General features: G+C 35.5%; 1 protein-coding gene and 1 long non-coding RNA gene across 3 annotated transcripts in view; both read left to right on the top strand.

Annotated features, from left to right (window-relative positions):
- The window catches only part of LOC145683778 (uncharacterized), a 38,627-nt gene extending 33,273 nt beyond the window's left edge, over positions 1–5,354 (top strand). The window contains exon 2 of the mRNA XM_081755352.1: positions 2,314–5,354. Coding sequence (XP_081611478.1) covers positions 2,314–3,013 — 700 coding nt within the window. The 3' untranslated portion in view covers positions 3,014–5,354. The remainder of the gene's footprint in view (positions 1–2,313) is intronic.
- A 3,366-nt stretch (positions 5,355–8,720) lies between these two features.
- On the top strand, positions 8,721–23,364 carry LOC145683780 (uncharacterized). Of its 2 annotated transcripts, none has more exons than XR_014131177.1 (5): positions 8,721–9,178; positions 13,785–13,916; positions 15,388–15,605; positions 17,480–17,639; positions 19,094–23,364. It is a non-coding gene; the product is annotated as an uncharacterized LOC145683780 (long non-coding RNA). The 2 variants fall into 2 exon arrangements; XR_014131176.1 differs by having other exon boundaries at positions 13,782–13,916.
- The last annotated feature ends 648 nt before the right edge of the window (positions 23,365–24,012 follow it).

Genomic DNA, 24,012 nt, shown 5'->3' with positions numbered 1-24,012 from the left:
CAAACCTGTATTGTGGTAAACCCATTTTTCTAGGGAAGTAATAGTTACAGTTAGGAGTGATTTATTTTGGCAGAATTTTCTCAGAGCTGACAGACGATTTCGTTTATATTTCATAAATTCTAGAATATTATTAGAATCTAGCGAAAACGATATCTCCAAATACGAGACTATCTTAATCGTTATATGTGTTTTGAATTGAACAAAATAATATGTATGAGAGGAAAACTTGTCCGTATTTTCCGAAAAATGGAAAATATCTAATTAATTTTTAAACTTAAGTATTGGTCTCTTACCGTAAGCTGTTTACTTACAGAAGGGAATCTGATGATTATATTTTCATTAAGCTCCTCAGTATAATACTAGGAAGATAGCAGTATCAGAATCGACACAGCACTATCTCGTTAACCATAAGCACAGTATTGTTAATAATATGTAGCCTAAAATTTCACAAAATTTGAAATTTATTTTTTGTTCAGCTAGAATATTGTCCAAATTTAAAGCATACAAGTAGAAAGAAACACCAAAGGTACAAGATAACATGCATGATGTTAAATTCTAAAGTGTAGTTTTTTGTAGCTAGAGAGTATCTCGTTGCCAATAATAATTAACAGGTTTTATTGTACTAAAAGAAATTATTATTTAGCCTCTTTTGTACTGGATATGTAATAAAATATAGCGCTAGCTAACAGATTGTTCGCTTTTCCTAACCAAAACACACATACTTTACGCATATAGTACATCTGAAAGTTTCAATAATGACCTGACAAACTGGCATATCTCAATCTTTCCTTTAAAATATCCACATGGAATAATATGCTCTTGAGAGTGTTTTTCCGGATGATGTTTCCAAAACAAATCAGTCGATCTTTTATATCACAAATAAATATTTTATTAATAACCTTATAAAAAATCAGAAATTCCTTGTCATCAAATACTCACAAGGGGTAGTTTTCTTGTCAATTTCTTATTTATTTTATGAAATACGACTCGTGCAAATCCTTACAACAGTAAGTTGTATATTTTACTTGTAATAATTGTAATTTACTTGTAATATTGGGCCTTAATGTATTTTAAATATAGACTAGGCAGATTCTGAAAATAGAAGAAGAAATAATACATTTATAATGTTAATATATAAAAAATATTCAAAATGTTTTTATGTACTCTAATCTTGATGTCGTCGTGATGACAACAGAAATTAAATAGAATTATTCATTTATCTAAGCAGACATCTTAAAAAGTTGTGTAGAAGTAAACTGTGTACGCTTCTCTTTTATGATTATTAAACAAAGAGTACAAAAAAAAATAAATTGTGTGTTTCATGGCTCAATATAAACATTTAAGAACCAGACATATCGTTATATCCTTTGGTAGTTCACAAGCAAATATTTTGTTAATAATCCTAATAAATGACACAAATACCTCAAATAATTCGAGAAGTTGTGAATTTTGTTCAAAGGAGATATTCCAAAAGTCTTATAATGTGACTCGTGCCTCAGAAATGAATATCTCAGTAATAACTGTAGCATAACTTGACGTAGTTTAAGAAACTGAAACGACAAAGTTTAGTGCAGTAGCCTTTTATTTTATGAATTTTTCTTGCTATGTAATGATTTCATTACTAGTCGTTTTAAAAGGCGTTGGCACAACGTACAGATCATATTGTGGATCAACATTAAGGCCTTAAAGCATTCCGAGTATATATAGAAAACTAGTAGGTATTCGTATATTGCTTGCAGTGACGTATTGCAAAATTTAAAAAATATGATAGCCTTCTTTTCTTCGTTTTCTCAATATCGTAATAGTTTTTGATAGTTGTATATGGAAAAACTCCACGTAATTACTACATTTCTAGCACAGAAACTAGTCGAGCAATTATATTTAGTGATATCGTATCTTCTTTCCATCTATAATAATATGTTCCGTCCATACTGTAACATGTGTAACTATGTATATACCTGAGTTAAGTTTGATTATATGTATATACAAATATAGATAGAATTTGACATAGTAAAATAAATTACATTCTCTTGTTTGCAGAATTGAATTGAGATTGAAACTCCTCGTTAACCTTCTGTCCCATATTTCTGAGGGTTTCATGTAATATCACAATAGTATCAGATTTCAGTTTGTCACGAAATGTAAAGAACAAGTACCTGAGGGCACGCCACATTTTGGGATGCATTTACAAGTATAATAGAAAAAGAAAGTAACTTGTTATTGATGCTTTATTTTTTCAGTAAGTATTTGGGTTTTTTAGTATTTATATTACTTATCTCATTTGCATTTCCTTCTTTATTGAATTTCTTACAGTGTCCACAAAAACGAGCCAGTATATGAAAAACAGGAAACGAGCCAAAAGTTTCAAAAGGGACTAAGTCAAAACGGTATTTTGAGATCACTTTTATTAATGCATACCGTTAAAAAGCCATATACTTACCAAGAACGTGGTCCAAGCTCAGCAAGACACATGTTAATATGTAAAAATGAAAAACGTCACAGTTGCCAAGACTGTAGTAAATATTTCAATAACAAATCAAAGCTAACAACATACGTCCCTATCCATACAGTGGAAAAGCGTTACAAATGCGAAGACTGTAGAAAAGAATTTAATAAAAAGTCGAACATAGCAGAGCACGTTTATATTCATACAGGGGAAAAACGTCATACTTGCCAAGAATGTGGAAAGAATTTTATTCAGAAAGTAAATATGAAAAAACATATGTTAATTCATACAGGAGAGAAACCACATAAGTGCGAAGTGTGTGGAAAAAGTTTTCGTCGTAGTCCAACTCTATCAACACACATGTTAATACATACAGGTGAAAAACCTCACCAATGCAAAGTTTGTGGTAAGAGATTTACTCAAAGGTCGTCATTGGGATACCATATATTAATACATACAGGTGAAAAACCTCACAAATGCAAAGTTTGTGGGAAGAAATTCGCTCAAAAATCTACATTAAGAGCTCATGCATTAATACATACACGCAGACAACTTCAAACACTTTAAAAATATGTAAAGTGAGTTTGTAAAAGTTAAATTTGGAAAGACACGGCAATACATGTAGATGAAAAGCCTCACACCTATCAAAAGCATTGAAAGACTTATTCCACCATCATGTTTAGTAACACATTTTATGATATTGAAGAGAATATCACCATACGTGCCAAAACGTAAAGAGTCATTTAGTTGAAATTCATATGGTGCAGGAAAATTCATATTTTGATGTGCTGAAAGGAATGATTTTTTTCTTTTTTTTGAAAAATTATGTTCAGCAGTTCAGATATTGAGATATACAGGTAGAAAGCCAAGTTTCAAAATCGTCAAGGTAAATTTATTGATAATTCACCTTAGTAACGCATGTCAACACATACAGATCAAATAGGGCTTATTCCATATATGTCAAAAAGTGTGCAGAATATGAGATGCTTTGAATACCAGAACTAAGCAAAGTGCAAATTATGTCCGTTTCTACAATAACATTCAACTCGCATTTGAGTTGAGTTCATTTCGAGTTTAACGTCCCTTTCACCAACGAGACTATAAGAGACGGTATTTATTTATTAACCTGGAAGCCAAACCACATGAGCTCCCGCCAACAATTGGACTCGATTCTCCCAAGCCAAAGGCGAGTACGTTAATCATTTAGCCACGAAAAGCTCTCACTTCGTATTTGTTAAGCTAGGATGCACTATAATGGAACCAATCCAGTGGCTTAGACTAAGCGACAATTTATATGAAAATGGCCTCGTGTTTGCAACATTTAATTTTGGACCTAAATTACCATGAAAAATATTTACCGTTTGTGAGAAATATTAGTTATCAGACGCAAATCAGTTATGGAAAGCATAGCTTTCGTTTTCACAATTTCAACGTCTAGAAGCAACTTGCAACAGCCAACAATCACACAAAACAAAAGATATTTTGAAGAAATCGAGCTAGACTTGTGCAGATTATCATGAGATCATCAACGACTTAAATATGTATCTTCAAAGTGTGGCATACATTTTGTACAAAGAAGGTTAACTATAATAAGAGACAGTGTCGCGCTATATAATCTGCCTAAAACTATTATCTAGATTAAAGTTTATTTACTGACAAACAAATACATCCATTATTGGAGTAATTGTTCAGAAGTGATAAAAAGAGTATAATTAGTAAGACTGTGTAAGAAAGGTCTTTATCGCAGGGAAAAGTTCCGCAGTCTGTAGCAAAGCCCACATTGATGTTTATGTAGCAGACTTTTCGAGTAATTCATTCATTCAGTTCTATCATTTCTGACACGCCACATGGTTTTCCTTCTTGTTTTTAGTCCCATTCATATATTTCTTTTGCAACATTAGTCAATAGTTCAAGCCTCATTTTCCCACAAACAAACAAATGGAGTGAGAGCATTTATAGAAGTATACGACCTATCAATTTCTCTTGGAAAAGATTCGTACGAAAAAAGGTTATGTGGAGGTATACTCCAAATTTCAATGTAATCCATTTCACTTTTTTGATATAACGAACGTTTTTCTTAAAGGGAACAATAACTATTTACGTTATAAATGTCATAGCAAATTAAGTACTTTGTAGCTATGAACACTTAGCTATTATGTGTGTTTTGTAAAGATCTGTATGCATTAAATTTCCTTTCAATTTGTTGTAACAATTCAACGAATAAATTAATAACGGTGGTTTATTAACTCAAGTCTATGCATAATTATCTAATAATATCCATGCAAAAGTAATGAACATTTTCCTACCTCTAATTTGTTATGGATGAATGTATTATTTACATGTGATTGATAATGTATTACTTTTTCAGCATTTCAGGCATATCCCGAAGAATGTATTTTAAACATACACACGTACCAATTGTACTGTTTATTTTGTGCTAAATGTACATGAAATTTCAAACGAGAGATATACAGACATTTTTAATAGAGTCCATTCCTCGTATGTTTTTGTATGTTAATGCCAAAGCTCGGAGTAAATCTGTTTCAATATGTTTATGGAACACTTTCAGCTATGTTTTGTAGTGTTAATTAGCACAGTTTGATGTACAATTTTTTCTAAATTATTTCATAAACAGTATGTACGGGCGAATTGTCGTACGTTATCATTGCTCTTTTTCTAACTTCAGACTTCTTTTTATTTGTCTTATTAACGGTATTTTGTCACTAGAAACAATGGAACAATTCATTTGTTGGTCCATACATCCTGTAACGTAAATTTTCGTTAAATTAAAGGTGAAGAGGCGCGTATTATTCGGATATGTCTTCGATTATTTTGTACTACTCGTTGCAGCACTGATCAACATTTCCCCCTGAATTTACATATACTTAACCAGGGCCCCGATCCTTTGGGGGCCGAGCCCCTCCAAGCTCTTGTGGGCCCCGTGTATTGTTATATGTATTTTTTATTGCTATATGTATTGATATATATATCTTATCAATGGGACCCCCAAAGTTACAGAGAAATCGGCGCCCTTGAATTTAACCACATATTTTAAGACTTGACTTTTTGCAGGGTTGGGAATCAAATATTACCACGTAACTGGTTACCTCCTTTCTAATAAATAAATAAAAAAAAATTTCTTACTTTCGGTTTCCCGCTTACTGATGAACACTTGAAATTTTTTTAAACCTATGACATGAGAATTTTTGTGCTACTTTGCGCACGAAATACTCAAAAAGGATATTAACATTTTGAAAACACACACATATTTCTTGATATTACCTACAAATACAAGAAACGTGTCAATTTCAAAATACAAAGCTACAAGTTAAACCACTAAGTGCCAATTTGTTCGATGTAACTCCCGTTGGTGATGAAACAAACATCTCGCCGAAGCCCACTTGCTACACTCATTCCAGTGGATTCGGCGTAATTTCTGGAACGCCACCGTAGGCATGATGTCTCAGGTGTGCAAGATTGTCTACTAGGAGCGGAACATAACTCGATCCTTAAGTAAACCTCACAAGGAAAAATTGGTGTTAAATCTAAAGAGAAAGCTGGCTATGCAATTGGAGCTGCACAGCCATTCCACTGAAGTGGGAAGCCAATATCAAGGTAACCTCAAACTTGCTTTAGGAGTTGTGCCTATACGCCGTGTTGCTGGTAATAATAGGTCACGTCTTTTTGTTCGTCTTCATCTCTCTGAGGAATTAATGTAAATTCCAACATATCAATATACACGATACAAATCACAGTGTTCTCCATAAAGAGGATCATACACTTAAAATTTATAAGGGGGCAAAACACATTCACCTTGGGACTCTCAAAGACGTTTTCAGTAATTTGACGTGAGGTTTTGCTGTCCTAGAGTGTACAAGTCTGGGGTTCTCCATACCACTTATATGGATTGTACTGTCATCGCTGGTGATAATTGTGGTAAGAATCTCTTCTTTATCTGATTCAACATTTGCACACAGAATTCTCAACAATCAAACCTATCTACGGACGTAATTTGTTGAACCATTGCAGATCTGTATTTTTGTCAAGCATAAACTTTTACGTAATACTCGTCAAACTCTTTTGTGGAATTGACGCACGCCGAGCTGAATTTCTGGGACCACGCGAAGTTTTCCCTAGCTTGTTCGACAACAGCAGAAGCAACGGGCGCAAGACCTGCTGATTTAACATGACAAATAGAACATTCAGACTCAACTATGTTTCCGTGCCACTTGTAAATTGTAGACATGCTTAGATGTTCCTTAACTTGCCTCATAGGAAATCTACGCAGAACAGCTGCTGCAGGCTTCATTTAATGTAATAACAACACACACCGTGTACGATCCGCACCACTGAAAGTCGTTATTTTAAGAATCCATTACAGTGACAAAATGTGTTACTAAACACCACGCTAGGGGCCGCGCTGGCTAAGTGCTAAAGCGTTCACTTCCGGTGTTTGGGGTCATTGGTTCGATCCCAGCCTGCGCCGTGTGGACTTTGTGGTGGACAAACGCCGTGCTCGTGCGTTTTCCCGGGGTTCACCCGTTTCCTCCTACTTTCTTCATTCCATCATTTCATTCATTACTCATCATCACCGTCTCCTTTAGCCTAACCGGCATAACTGTGGGACGTAAAACTCAAAGATTTCATTTCATTTTTTACGGCTCCACGCCAGTCAAGCTTGAAGTGTGTTCTTACAAACAGATACCTTTATCGGTCCTCTAATTTATTTGAATGTTTTTATATATGCCTGCAAAGTTGTAAAGCCTTTCTTGACTCTCTCTGTATATCGTCTATAAAGGCATTAGTCTCCTGTGATATGATTAAATTGATTACTTTTGCTTATGCAACAATGAGATTTTGATCGATAAGATTTTCTGTTTTCATGATCGAACCACACTGATGTTAGCGCTGTTGGCGTATACAGTTTTCAAGGTTTCTTGAGAAACTGCTATTCAACTTGCCGAAGGCGTGACGGACTCACTACACTTGAGAGACTCTACGGACACACCTTACCAGTATTAATAGGAACTCATAGACTAAACCGTAAATTTACATGTAGAGGAAGTGAAATACACCTGAGAAAATTATTTATAACACAAGTTTTACATGGTTAAGAGATACGCACCAAGGAAAACTTGGAATCTCTTAGAAAGCGATAGAAGTTCCTCCCGAGGCCTACGCTTGAGTCATCACTACTTCATAAACCTGCGAAAATATAGGGAAACGGATATTTCAATGCAACATCGTGATATATATTTGTGTTTGTATGTGTGTCTGTGTATTTGTCTATTTATGTTTGCATGTACACTCGTTTCCAAAATGATTGTTGCATATCTATAACTGTTCTTGTAAGAGTAGTTTGCTAACGTTTTGCAGGATTCTTTTTAATACTGATATTATGTGTATAATCGGAAAATGTATATTTGTGGTAAACTTCATAGGAAAACAATTATACATACGAAAATTAGAGTGAGTGAACGAAAATGTTGCTAAATGGACAAGAAAGTTTTATTTTCGTTTTATTCTTCTTAGTTACTACTTTTTTGACAAGAAATTTGCCACATACATGTCTTTACCGATTATTCAGATACTAACATTACAAGAAATACCGGGCGAATTCGTTATCAAATTATATTCCTACAACAATATTTATAGGCATGCGACAATAATTTTGGATATGAGTGTACATATGTGAAACATTCTGCCTTGAAAATTGCACAATCAATTAGGCTCTTTCTGTTTCTAGATATTATTGTGCTGAGTCGGACATCTTACTCCTAGTAAAACTGAATTCCCTTAATTTTCATTTGGTAGACTTGACAACTGAAGAGAATATCCAACGTCACATTGATACCATACCCAGTGGTGCCAATACCTTCAAATTAACAAAGTTTCCCCCTCACACTTTACACCTCTTTCTATGACGTGAGATCATTAGTAAAAAAAGTGACTCAAGACTCACATTACAATTATACAAACTCTAAAGTTAAATGTGGTTTATTTGAAAGTAAAATTGATAATCTTTGTAAGGCGAAAGATAAAATGTAATTTTTTCCGACTTTGCTTAAGTTCCGAATTTCACTGGCATCTCTCTCTCTCTCTCTCTCTCTCTCTACATATATATATATATATATATATATATATATATATATATATATATATATATATATTGTAATATTCTATGTCAGCGTTTCCCAACCTTTTGCAAGTTGCGGCACACTACAGGTGTAACTTGAATTCTCGCGGCACACCCATATATATATATATACCCAAGTAACCAAAATGGCTGGGCCAACGTAAAAATATGGTTGCGTTGATTTTTGGTGACAAAAGCAACGTTGGTCCAGTGTTGTTTACGCCGTTATTTGCAACCAACCAAGTCCCACTGTTGGCCCAACATCATTTTACGTTGAAATAATAGTTGAATTCAACCAACCTTTTTGCAACAGTGGGCCATTGTTGATTTTTAGGTGTATCTTTTATATATATAAAATATGTATTAATGGAAAGTAAAACAAATATTAAAACAGAAGAAAACACAATTACGTAATTTAGATATGATATTTTTCATGTTGAAATTACCAGATTTTCACGTCTAGTTCATACTGTGGACGGTAGGAGGCAGGAGTGATTCCTACCCAGAGTGCATCAGGCGAACCGCCAGAAGTCCGCCATAGTGTGTAGTGAATGTACGAACATTGCGCCCAGCAGGATTCCGTTTGCTGGATTTCGGTAAGTTTTCATGCAATTTTGTAATTATTTCATGTCATTGTAGATATGTTCAGTAGCATGCCTAACTTATATATAATAAGTGGTTGTAGTTCAATACGCAATTAAAACTTTCGGCGTACATAAAATCCCGTGTTGTGTTCGCTAGGATTATAAACAAAGCGGCAGGTAATTCTATTGATATATGATTGCCCATAATAGGTGTACGTAAATTTAAAAACGGATGGAGCAATGTGGGAAGCGTTGCGTTAGCTGGTCCTCCTTCCTCATAGGTTCGTTAAATTTATGTGAGTTTGTTTCAGAAGTGGTAAAATAAACACAAATGGTGTCAGTAAAACTTTACCGTGAGCTGTACACGATATACGCCGTTAACGCGATTGTACCAAGTAATTTCGGAACAGGTTTGGTTTTTTGAGTACGGTATCTTAAAAAAATGCGATAATAGGTCAGATTAGCTCCTGTCGCGCATCGTCTGCTATGGTGCAAATCATCGTTATTTCATTGCTAGTGATGTGCATAGTGCTAAAAAGGGTGGTATGCAGTGTGTGTATATATGAGTACAAGGGCACACCTAATTTCGGCAATGTGTCCTTGCGCGCAAAAGACAGCGTTGGCTATTGTGCAAATTATCGTTATTTCATTGCTAGCAACGTCCACAGTTAAAAAAGGAGATAGTGTGTGGAGTTTTGAGTGCAAGGTCACATTGCCAAAAACGTTTATGTGCCCTTGTACTCAAACATACACCCTCTTCACCACCCTTTTTAGCATTGTGGACATTACTACCAACAAAATAACGATGATTTGTACCATAGCAATGCTGTATGACGGAAGGAGCAATTCTGGTAATATTTTACATTAGGCACTTCTCTCATATATGTAGCTTATGATACAAATCAGTGTTATTTTGGTTGCCAATAAATGTGCAGAACAGAAAACCCAAAGAACAAACCTTAAAAAGGCTGGGGGGAGGTACCCCCGTGTTACGAGCGGAAGCGTCTGTAACTACCAATTTGGTGTTAGTTTACATTAGCCTCTTCTCACCCTTGTACAACACTAGCTGGCGTGAGGCTTTTCAGCGATTAGAATTGCCAGTTAAAATGATCTACCTTTATTTGATTACCACTGCCAACTCTGTGAACGAGAGAAGATGATTAAGTGTCTTATAAGGGTAGGTCCTTAGAGGGCGGATACGCGGCAAGGTGACGGACGTGTTTGTGCGCTTTTAACACATTCCTTTCCTTCCACAATGACATTATTGATCTTTGTAGGATTATGGACATAAGTAATAACCAAATAACACTGTTTGGAAGTACCGGTATTGGTACCGCGTATATGGCATGCTCTCAACCCCTCCTTCCCCCACAGGTGCCTTTATTGAGGTTTGTTCTTCGGGTTTTCTGATCTTAATATTATTAGTAACCAAAATAACATTGATTTGTACCATAAGTAACACTGTATGAGAGAAGTGGCAGCCATTGTGCACAAGTTGTGGGCCAGTTTTTACGACGACAATTGTGTTATTTTCTTTACATATTTTGTCATTTCCTTTCAAAGTTAGGATAGGTTAGGTTAGGTTTTGGTTCTTTTACTATTTCCTACTTACCTTCATGATTTGTACAACTGCTCAGTCTCTCTACCCGCATACGTAAGCACGAAATTTAATATTGAAATGTCGCACGATATGCAAGATTAGACCATTTAGGTACTTATTCACGGCTATATCGCGATTCACTTTCATTTGTTTCTCTTATTTCTCGCTAAATTCGTTTAAATTTTTGTCACAATTCACTGACAGTTGAATTACGATTCAGTGCTATTAAGACATTTCTCCTGTAAATCTTTCTATTTTTGGCTAAATTTGGCCCCCAACTTTTGCACGAACTCCGAAGCGGCTAACTTCAAATATTACCCAATCGGCTACATTCTAATAATATACCAACCCTGTGAGACAAAAAAACAAAGTTTCTTGTAGGGAGTGATTGGGCATGCAATGCGCGCTCTTAACACGGGGGTGATTTTCCCTCCAAGTGCATTTATTGATTTTTGTGTGTGTGTGTGTGTGTTTTGGATTCTAGACAATTAGTAATCAAAAGAGAGAGAGATAATAGCGGCATAAGCAACACTATATGAGTTACTAATCGTAACAATTACCGCTGATTGTTAACGGCCCATTTTCAAGTACATTGGCAGCATTGAGTAGCTACTAAGCGTGTCGTACGATAGAACTAATGAAGATTGCAATGTACACAATTGCCGTAAATTCGGCAGTTACGTTATCTGGTCCTCCATACAGACTTCATGTTAGATAAAGTTAGGTTATATTGCATAAAAATTGTATAATGATGATATGAGGAATGGTTATAGCAGGGTTGGCTGGTTTAAACCATGGTTTAAACCAAAAAACAAAAAAATGTTCGTAAAAGTATAAGTGTTTGTAAAAGCTTGATGAACACACATTTGTGGGTTATCACGTTTCACTTCCGTATATTATTCGTATTATATTCAGACCTAAATTCCCCATTCATTACTCAAAAAGATTATAATACAAAAGCAACTTTTTTTTTTATAAGTTTATAAATGTTTATTTTGTGATTTTTTGTAGTTATTATTATGTAATTGCAATCGAAGAAAAATTCTAAATATTGTTTCGTTTCAATGTTTACTATTGATAAAATATATCGAAAATGCCGTACTTTTTGTGTGTGTAGGGGAGGGGGGTCATACAGACCTCACGAAAGGCATTTAGTGAAATAAGTACCTTTGGTATCTATTTATGTATAAATGAGTCTGAGCCAAAGTGGACTCAAATAATTCGTATCTTTTTTCACTTTTCTTATTGATATGCAGATTAAGTCGGTGTATTTCTTTAATTTGGACCAAGAAAAGTCGTTATTAACTAACTTGAACTAAATTAGTTCTTCTGTACTTCGTACTACTTTGAAATTGTTCATATGTAATTCTGTGTAATGGTTTCACTTGTGCAACTGTTTATCTGTTTGTCCTTCTGAAATGACTCTTGACAGTTATATTAAGAAGCATGTAAAGATCAGTACAACTTTTTTTTTTTTTTTTTTTGGATTCCTTCGTGAGTGAGTCGGCAGACGTATCGCATTTGTGGCCAATTAGTCCTGGTTCCGAGTTCAAATGGAGGACAATTTCTCTCGGATGTAACTCGAGAAGCGGTTTTTATTCCGCTTTAAGCTTATGTGACTCCTTCCAGCATAACTCGGTTGTCGCATAATAACATCAAGGCGAAACAAACTAATTTCTGTCCGTATATGATATGAATATATAGAGCAAATTATTTAAACCATAGAAACCTGGTTTAAACCAAAAAAACCTGGTTTAAACCAAAAAAACGATTTATTTGGTTTTTTTAATAAAAACCATGGTTTTTGCCAACCCTGGGTTATAGTAACGTTTTGGGCCTTGTGCTAAATGAAATGCCATATTTAATGTCACACACAGGGGGGGGGGGGAGTTTTGATAGGGGTATTCCAGGTTACAAAACCTTAAATTGGTCAGGGAATTTCAGAAACATTTCCCGCTCGCCACCCTGTGCTGTATTAACACATGAGATACGTGATGTATTAAATTCACTACAGCACCAGTACTACAGTTCAATTTGATATTTATGTCAACAATCCACATACCAAATGAGCTGAACATGTGCATCGATAAGGACGAGGTTCGCGTGTTAGAAAAATGGAGATACGTGAGTACGCCAGAAATGGGATGATAGGAAGTATGTAAGATTAGTAATCTCCACATTAGAGAATAATAATGTTCGTATTTCACACAGTTATAAATGAATTTAAAAAATAATTCTTTTGCAAGAACAATTTTTAATTAAATGGACATGTTACAAAATATAGAATTATTTTCTTATCTAAATTCTCCACAAACATAACTGTGAGATACGTATGAATTAGAAATGAACTTTTACACAACAGCTCACTAAATAAAAAGGTTTAAAAATTTGTTTGGTTAATCCATCTTAAAATTTGAGAAAGCTTGGTTGCTTTGTATCAAAAACGTTTGAGCCTATTTCTGTGCAAGAAATGCTTTTTTTTTTTAAAGCTTTGTTCAGGTTTTGAAGAGGTTTTGGGCATTCTAAGAAAATCTCACTTCTTCCCGAAAAAGAAAACATTAGAACCGGGATTCAGTGTCCTCAAAATTGAATATATCTCCTATAGAATACTAGTAACCTGAAACTCACAATTTGCTCCACGACTGTAAGCTTAATGAGTAATAAGAAAAGTACTGTAGGGTTGCTGGGGAATATATATATATATATTAGAAAAATCCCCGTTTTTGCGTACACCTTAAGTTCATGAAAACAGAAATAAAGACCATGCTAGTTAGCTCTGTTGAATTCCTATTCGGGAGATCATGAGTTCGATTCCTACGGCCGACGATCCTAACCGGGTTTTCCAGAGTTTCTCTCAGTCCTAGCAGGCAAGTGGTGAGATGATACCTGACAAATAGCACTGGTTTTCCCCTTTGTGTAGTTAATGTGGTAATGTATCTAGTGTAAAATGGCATTAAGGAAATCTGCGAAAGTTTTCATTTGAGTTTATTTTTTTTATTTATTTTTTTTTCTCAGCAGAAGTTACAGAAGGTCGACCAAGTTCAGATGGAAATACATCACCTGACAAAAAGCTGTTAGAAGGCGGAACATCAAGAATAATTTCGAACTCGACCTATCCACAGTCGTCCACAGTTTCGGAATGCTCGTGCAGTAAGTTACTTTGATTGATTTTAATATTGCATTTTTGCCAAAATTTTATTTTTTTCGTGTTGTTTACATGATATTAAAATTTGGAGTTATACGTTCGTTTTAACCATCGCAGCTATGCAACGCGGGACCGAATGAATAACTTTGGATTCAGAACTTTAATAAAGTAACAGTTCATGAAGTGACAGATTTGTTCTTACGTTTCTCCACCATTTTATTTTGCCTGAACAGAAGCTGAATTACAAAGCATTCCCATTATTCATGGCAATGAAATTGCAATTATGTACCCACGCCTCCAAAAGAGCATATCCATCTTATTCTGCATATGATCTAACATCAGACAACCAACCATGAGTGAATGATATGAGGTTTAAGAATTACAAAGGCTTTAGAAGATATTTTGTAATTCTGAAACCCTGAAACCGCCCACTATGGTTTGTTGTCTAATATTAAAGAATGTGCAGAATAAGGATGCATTTGCTCTTCTGGAAGTCTGGGTACAAACTCAACTATATTGGCTGGCACAATGACACTCTGGTGACTCCATGTAAATAGTCCGTTTTCTTTAATCTTAATTTAGTTTTCCCTGAGTTTCTTTTGCTTCATGCCTGATGAAAGACGTAGCTCTGTTCGAAAAATTCATTCTAAAGTTTTAATTGTTAAAAGTAGTTGTGGTACATGCCAGTTCAGGCAAATTAGCACGTATCTACATTAGGTAAGCATTTTCGTATTTTCTTTTCAGCTTGATCTGAATATCGGCTCACCTAGTTGGTAGGTATTACAAGAATGTAATACTGTAATTAAAACAAAGAGACACACTTGATAAGTATATAAACACTGGAGGATAATAAAAATCACTTAAATATCTGGAGAAATAAAACTTCCCGTAGTTGTCATTTTTTTTCTTCTACTTTCGACTTTAGAGAATAGTCGTGTAGTACAAAGTAACGTAGTACAATTTTAACATATATGAATACTGTACTATATGTTATTTTACATTAAATATTTACAATGTTAAAATACATGTTATTAACTTCTCAGTACCTTTGTTTAAGAAAACATTTTCTGGGGTTGGACGTAGGGCCAACATAATCACATGATTGTGGACGTAACTTAATGTCAAGGGTTTCAGTAAAAATCAAGTATTTACCAAGATGTGAGTGAGAGTAAATTAAAAATTACTTATTTCTTTTGTACTTCAGGTTTATTTTATTTATTTACTATCTCTTTTTCTTTTTATTTTAAAACACAACAACCCTAGATATACTTAGGTCACTTATTCCCAATTTAAACAGCAAATGGTGTGTTTATGGTATTCTGGCGCTTCGGCCTACTGTCCCTTCCCACCGCCTACCTTTTCTAACAAGTATTTTCATTCATACACGTCATGCTTAAACACAACAAGAACATAATATTAGAGTAATTATTACAAAAATTTCAGTATTAATTTTCTCCCATTTTGTTTTCATTCTAGGTTTTGCAGTAGTTGCAAGACACCTTGCAGAAATGAAAAATATGCTAATAGATTTAAGCAATGATGTTTGTTTACTGAAGGACCAATTAAAAACGGCAAATTCTACATCGCCTGCAAAAGTGAACTTACCGGAAAACTGCACAATTCCATGTACATCAGTAGAAGACGTGTTAAACTTGGAAGAATAGCTTCAAGTACGTGATAATGCAACGACGCTGGTAAGCTTGTGTTCTAAATAATAGTATATTTGCATTTTTACGTTAATTTTGTTTCCGTGCATCAATATTTAAAAATTGAATTAAGGAGACAAATTAAATATCATTCAAGCTGTTTACTTTAATGAACATCTTGCCAATTTTAGATACTTTATTCATTCCGGAATATCGTAAATTGTTTATGTAGGAAGATATTTCTAGTTTTTCCTTGGGAGGGAGGGCTCACAGAATCCAGAGTCAAAATTTATTTTTGGATTTTAGTCAACTGTGGATGAACACAGGGGAAGGGAAAGGGCGTGTTAGATATTGGGAAGAAGTCGTAATAAGACCTATTCATGTAAGGTAACAGTGCAGTAGAGAGAAACATTCCTGCAACTAAACTGGCCGTCATTTTTATCTTACACCCTTCCTTGTCCCGTGTTAACCCAAAGTTGATTAAAAAGAAAGAATAAAAATCGAATGTAGATTCTTCAAGGGATCCTACGGGCGAAAGGAGCACCCCCCCCCCCCTTCAATGAAAAGAGGCCAATTCAGTACGTTTGAAATATTGAAGAGAACTTCATTTAATTAATTAGTAGAGTGAATTTAAGAATCAGTTAAAGTAAATCGGGGGGTGGGTGGAAGGATACCTAAAAGATTTGAAACCAAGGGGATAGGGCCTCAAATTTCTTTTATTAAAATAAAATCCCATTAGAATAACGGAGAATTTGGCAAATTAAAAATAATACCTAGAGATGAATTTAATGTGTAAACGTGTCTAGGACTTTAACCTTTCGTTGTGCTACGTTCGTGAATTGTTGAATTAAGTTTACCGAACCCCATTATTTATTGTTTACGAGTCTTAAAAACACGTCAACTTTCAAATTTCGTCCAAGGCAATACATTTTAATTTTTAACATCCTTCTTTAAAAACACTGAAGTACCAAATTGTGTAAACTCGTACCCACAAAGTAGTTCACACTATTGTAGTTTATTTGTGGCAGCCCTGCTTCTAAACAATTATACGCTCAGATAATAAAGATGTTGCTCGGTAAGTAGGGTTAGAAACTTTATTTAAAAAAAAATAAAACCTAAATCAATGGTCCACTTAACGAAGAACAAACCCTGGTAATATTTAACCGGATGGAATGCCTAGAGGAGGCTTTTTCCTTCATATTCAAAACTCTATCACGCACACGTATTCATGGTTCAAAATATTCAACATGAAGCACACCGTCGTCTCTTACGTTACAACTTCGACCTTAAGTACAACGGCGATGTGTGTGTGAGATGTTCTTTGAGCACTCCCTGTTCATAAGTAGTTCCCACAAAGTATTAGAGCTTTAGAGCAGTTGCCAATGGGCAACCCCGTGTGTCAAACTACCCTAAACATGGGAGATCAACCGATTCGTGTACTGTGTGCTTTCAAATTCAATGCATGAGCCGTACATCATCATGATTGTATCGGTACGCAAGAATGGGATCGAAATCATCCTTTATTCATCTGTGAACAGTTATTCTCCGTGAATAATGTTTTACCTTTTCAAAAATACGGAGTTATTTGATTACTAAACAGTTCATTCTGAAAAATTGCATCTTAGTTACCGACTAAACACCTCCAAACAGTAACTAGATTACTTGGGCTTTCAAGCAACGGCTGAACCGTCGCATTCCTTAAATGATATCTTTGCAACAAAAATTGGACTTTTAAAAACAATCCTCATCCTAGTCAGTGCGTAAGTAGTGTTATAGAAATCCACCATTAGATGTTAAATAGTTATTGCAATTGACGTGAGGCCATTGGTCTGTAGACCCACTAGTGGTATATTGTGATTGCTTGACTTATAACGTGAAGGAAGTGTTTCAATTCTTTTCTTATTTTTATAATTCTGTTTCAGGAAACGTACCTTGGCACTTTTGGTGGGAGAAATCTTGGCCACGTCGTGAGAAACATATTAAGAAGAGTTTTTACTGACGAAGTAGCGGTCTTGTACAATTGGACTGGGAAATGTAAAAAGAAATCACTGGAGAAGTTGACCATCTCAAGAATAATAATAGGTAGGATATTACCTTATCTCGATACTTCTCGTAAATTTGATGCAGTGGCACTAGTCGACTTGTGTTGACGCCTTTCATTTCACTGAAGGAAATTCAATAATACTACTATGTAAGGAGCAGAGGTTGATGAAATATATTTGAATTATTTCATGTTAAAAGGGCATATCTACAAAATCAATGAAGCTCATTTTCGCAATTCATCACCCACTTCTAGCCTGGGCCGCCAGAAGGAACAAGAGTAGCGAGACCGGCCTTCACTGGTGGGAGTTCTGTACACTTTCAATAATTTTCTTCAATGCGGAAGAGAGCAATGTTGCAAAATGAGAACTGACAGTTGTATTGTATTTGGAGATTGGAGATTCGGTTTGGGGATATTCGCGTAGCCCTATGCGATATTTACTGTACAGAAGATTGTGTGTAAGCAAACCTAGGTGTAAAAGGGATTGTGTTTTCAAGTAGAAGCGGGCAGATGATATATACGACTTAACAAATTTTAAAAAAAAGGTTAATAGCGTTCTCGACGCCGAAATTAAATTGCCGCAAATTTTAAACGTTTCCCTAAACATTTCATAAACTTATAAAGAGGAGAAAAATTGCAAGTTGTTGTTCTTTTAACAATGTGATTTTCCAAATGATAGCGTAGTTACAACTCCTCTGAATGTTTTGGTTATGTAAAAAGCAAGGAACAAATTGTTTTTTGTGTTAAAAAGTTTATTTCCTAACTTTCAAACAACGGAAAATATTCAGAGAAGTTTTAACTACGCTATCATTTGTAAAATCATGCGTGCAATTTAATTTCGGCCTCGAGAGCCCTCTTAAAACCCATCACTTAAAAGAAAGAAAAAACTCGATGACCTATCATCAATTTTTATGTTGTAAAGAATTAAAACTTGATACAGAGTTTGGGAATAAAAATTAACTGTTATCAACGTTGAACGTAGTTAACTTTTTTTTGACACGAATTTCCTTCAGTTTGCCAATATCTGAGAAGAAAGCATAGCAGTGATTCTTGCAGTTGTTTACGTAGACTGTGACTTATCTCTAGTATTCGTGCATAGCTTATACAATGTTCTGACTTAAAGTGTTGTGAAATTTCCTTCATGATTTTTACCCATTTTTATTTTTGACCTCTCTTCTTTACTTAATTACAACCAAATATTATGATGTGAGGCCGTTAAAATTAATATTTATATGTGGTGAGTGCTCAGATTTTATTTCATTGTGTAGAATCGTAATTTTTTAAAATCAACTATCATTAAGACAGTGGTTTTATTTTCAGTCACGCCAGTCTGTTACATAGAACATTGTACAGTAGTAAGTTTGCGTGTTCATATTTCAAGTGTTTTCGAACCGTTACTGAAGTACGGATAATAAAGAATTGATGTAATCTATTGGTTCTATTTGTAGTATATCTAGTATTGTTCTGTTGACTTCACAAATTATTTTCATTTCAGGGGCTGTGCGTCTTAATGGAATAGCCAGGAAAGCAACAGACCAGGAAATAAAAGAAAGGATTCAGAACTGGTTCCGCTGGGGAAGAGATAGAAATGGAGGAAGAGAGCGAAGGCGTACGTCATCCAATTTCCAAGAGACACAAGAGGAGACTAATCGAGAAGGAGGAATGGACCATTCTTGAGGCATTGCGTTCATCTGGGAAACAGGTTGCAGGATGTTCTACGAATTTTGTGAACTTTCACTCAGGTACAAGTGTTGCTAGTAATGTAAATATTTACAGTCCTTGTATAACAAGCGCTGAAACAACTTTTATATTTACAAACAGTAGTGAGAAAAGTAATGATGTAACTTCTATAGTTGCAAACAGTAGTGAGAACGGAAGTGTGAATGCACCACATCATTCATTCTGTGTGCCCCACTCACTCAGTGAAAGATCAGCTTATCACCTGGTCTAAAACCGATGAATTCCTCACAAAATGCATTCTAATTAGGGACTTTTGTCATGAATCCCTGTATTACTGTCTTCCTTATTGTAACATGGACCATTTTTATTAGAATTATGAGTTTACACATCGACGGCATTTTGCTGCTACCTTATATCTCAAAAAACATTCCTTCGAAAAGAAGATATGACAGTTCTAATCAGATCCGATCAGAAACTTCATCCAAGTTCGTCAGCCTTAAAAAGCAGTAAGATGAAAGATGGATGAGCGAAAGTTTCTTGGCGACCTGTTAGAGAAAGTTAGGAAGTTGCCAAGAGGTGGCAAGATTGATGATATTCAGGTTTTACGGTTGACGATGGTGTGAAACCTCGCTCCAACTTCCAAAGTTTCTATCACATGTTTTCGCCAAGGAGCTTTGCTCATCCCTCCTCCGTCTTACCACTATTCTGGGCCTGACGAACTTAGCTGAAGTTTTGGTATCTCTGATGTTTTTGATAGGATCTGACCGTGTTTTGACGTAACGTCCTTGACATATATGTAACCCCATAACTTCATAGTACGGTTAGTTGCTTAAAGCTCACTGAAACACTTTTCACATGTTAGTGCAAAAACATTTGCATAAAGTTTACAAAATATTGTGATACGACCTACCTCATATTTCATAATTTTTTCAATACTCGGGACGTTATAAAGAAACTTTGTGCAAAATTTCAACTCTCTAGCTAACTGGGAGGACCCTAACAATGAGAGTCAGTTAGTCAATGAGTATGTGAGTGGGCGAAAAAAAGCTGATTTCAGAGGTCCACAACTCAGACATGGTTATGCTACGAACATGCAATTTTGCACATTTGTGCATAACTACCATATCACCCAAACTTCATAAGCTCATTTTCCCGTCTTTAACATCGATTAGTTTTTACGGGCCCTCGAAATCAACGATTTCGCGATAAACTCTGGTTCGTGTATAACTTGATTTTGGTAGCTTACATTTCTTGGTGCGCTTGGATGGGCATGCGATGCCGCGCATGTTGATTAATGTTCCTTAGATAGGTTTTATTGTATTTCAGGAGAGAAAGTTAGTTAGGGCAAAGATACACATCCAGGTTAAAAAACTTAAAATCTAATTTTCTGAGATATAAAGTGACTGCAAAGTACCGTTGATGTATGATCTGCAAAGTGAATTCCGTTAACATTTGAAGAGTTGAAAAATAGCAGGTGTGTACTGAGTTGCAAACCCTAGAAATATACTGGATTTTTTTTTTAAGAACTGTATAGAACTATATGGGAAAATCAGTAATATAAGCATTAGTTTCGCAATGTCATTAATTTTGGTGCTAACCCAACGTTCAGATCCACGTAAAAAATTACATGGGCAAAATTTTTCGGTTGTTTTCCACAACTATCTTCTACTACTCTCATAAGGGAAGCTCAGGTGGGGCCCTGCACTTTCTTTGACAGCCGGAGAATGTGTGAAGTAACCGAAAAACTTTGTCCAAGTAATTTTCTTACGTGGATCTGAACTTTAGGCTTAGCACCAAAATTAATGACGTTGCAAAATGCCTCTTTCTGTATGTAAAAACTTTTTTCGTTGTGAAATCATGACTAAGGCTTTTTACTTCCATGAGACACGTTTGGTTTTGGAGCTATACAGCTGCTGTCTGTTTTTCAGAATCTGGTTTTAACTGTATTCCAAGAGAGAAAAAATTGTGAGAAGTGAAGAAGACCACTGAATTCTTTTAGAAAGGACGCTAATAATGAGTGTCCCAAACTTCACGCAAGAATTAATTTTGACATAAAATACATATTTATACTTAAAACTTGATTGTATTTATTTATTTATTCATTCATAAACTATACAGTATACGGTTATGCATGGAACAACACATCGGGTAAATAGCCTCCACATACGCACACTGTTGAAATTTTCCATTACCATTTTAAATGAATCTGGCTGACTTTCGTTCATATAGTGTTCATTTTCCTTGAAGTACTACGATTGTTGGCATTCCAAGGCGTTAATTCGATTTTCTGAACTACAAATGCAACGATTTTGTTGATTAACAAAGCCCTCAAAGTGTAATCGGCGATAAGGCTCATTTTCAGCTCAAGTCAAAATGTAACAATTACTTTTTCCGTGAATTTTGGGACACTTTCGTATCAAGCATACAGGAGACATATTTTGATCCAAGCCTGTACTACAGTATTAATTAGGGATGGGAAATTTCGGAAATTTTACTTTCTAGATTCCGGAAAATAAAATAGAAAATTTCGAATGTCGGAAAAATCTGAATTTTGAAAAAAAAACCCGGATGTTTAGAAAATAATCCAGTTTTTTTTTTCTACCACGGTCAACAGTCAACACGTTGAGTTAATGTGTTTAACCAACCTCCAATTTTTTTGGTGTGTGTGTGTGTGTGTTAAGGCAATGGAAAACCAGCTTTTGTAATAAAGTACGACAATTCCCCACGCGACCAATTGAATAAATAGACATAAGAAATGATTAAAAAAAAAAAACTTTCAGTTCGTAAACACTGCTCAAAGTTTTGGTCCAGCTTGAATCCGCGTGTTGTGGGTTTGTTGCTCTTTAGCTTAAACCGCCGCAGTCGGAAAGGGACAAGCCATTTTACTGAACAGGAAATATTGGGGCGCGTCACCTGGCCAATTACATCATTGTTGTCGCCTTCCGTCTTCTGCTACTCAAGGCAACCCGAATAAAACAAGTGGCTGCCCGACACTGTCAAAAGCTCTGTCGCTGATTTAAGCAAAACGCGGAAATTTTCTATTTTGTATTTCGATCGCATCTGCTTCTACTTTCCGTATGTTGGATATATCACCGATGGGATACACGGATGCGTCGGGCGACCCGAAATACATTGTCAGGTAACTTGTTTCATGTGAATGGCCTTGCGTAGCAGAAGCCGGAAGGTGCATGCAATGATGCCATTGGCTAGATGGCCCGCGCCATAATATCCCGCTAAAACATGGCTCCCCCCCCCCCTTCCATTTGGCTGTGACGCTGAGCTCAAGAGCACCACGCGGCTTAAAACAAAAATCAGAATCTCGAAACCCAGACTGCTTCTTTCATCTAAGTACGGATTTTTTTGAAAGCCGGATTTCGGAAATTTTTGGCCTAGTATTAATGCCTTCAATGCATTTTTTTTTTTTTTTCAGTTTTGTGATGTATCATTCTTGTCTAAATCGTATAAGTATTCAATAAGAAATGAAAAGTATTTAATATTTTCTTGGTATGCCATAGCAGAGTTCTGTGCCCTCTTGCATAATTGTGGAACGTTTCATGTATCTATACAGGTAGTTTCTATGAGTGTAATATAAAATTATTTTTCAAATAAGACTCTTTTTATTCCTTGTTTGCACGAATTGTTTTCACGTTGTTTCAATACTTATCAGGAAACCTTTCTCGCATTTGAGAATTTAAAAAATAAAAATGAGACCATCCATATTGCGCCATCCGTATAATCTTTTCAAATATTGTAAAATGACATACAAAATATCACACTGTTATTTGTAGTCAAGTTATTTCCTATACAATTATCGTAAAACATTATAGTTTTAGGACTTCTGAGTAATAAGCAAAATGTATATAGTTATCACTAAAACGAAAATGTAAATGGTTATCAATGAAAGAAACAAATGTTTTCATTGGTTATCCGAATAAGCATAATGGCCTTCAAAGCATAACTATAGCTTTTAAAGGTTTGTTTAACATGTTATAAATACTAATTGTACGATAATTTGGCACCATGTATAAATTACATTGTGTGTATGTGTATGTTTTTTTTCCTTCAAATTTTTGAATAAAAACTGTCCGCTCAAATATACCTCTTTGATTTTCTTCTGGTCCTTGAAGTCCTTTCACCAGTCATGTGTGAAATATGACTTTTTTTTTTTTTTTTTTTTACAAACTGCCGAGGATGGTAGCTCCCTTGGTCGCAACGGGAGAATGACGGCATTGTATCTTGTGCAGGACCAGACAATAGTGACGCAGCCAGTGGTGTACGGGTAGCAAGCCTGCTTGCCAAGAGGCATTCGGCTAGATCGAGCGTAACTACGAACCCTTCTCCGGCAGGGCTTTCTCTGGGTTTCCTCAGTCCCACCTGGGGAATACCCGGATGCTGAGATGTGCAAATCCAGAGCCGCGCTACCTTCCCACATTCTTGTCCCTCCTATATCGGCCTAAGCATTGATATCGAAAGGTTATAAATGAAGTTCAATTTCACTAGAAAAGAAAAGTTGAACTTTATTTATAACTTTTAGCTATCAATGCTTAGGCCGATATGGGAGGGAGAAGAATGTGGGAAGGTAGCGCGGCTCTGGATTTGCACAACTCAGCATCCGGGTATTCCCCAGGTGGGAGTGAGGAAACCCAGAGAAAGCCCTGCCGGAGAAGGGTTCGTGGTTACGCTCGACCTAGCCGAATGCCACTTGGCAAGCAGGCTTGCTACCCGTACACCATT

This window comes from Thermobia domestica, chromosome 4 (genome assembly GCF_964235325.1).
Source record: "Thermobia domestica chromosome 4, izTheDome1.hap1.1, whole genome shotgun sequence".
Lineage (NCBI taxonomy): Eukaryota > Metazoa > Arthropoda > Insecta > Zygentoma > Lepismatidae > Thermobia > Thermobia domestica.
Note: the sequence above shows the minus strand (reverse complement) of the source record. Positions and strands in the feature narration are given on the sequence as shown.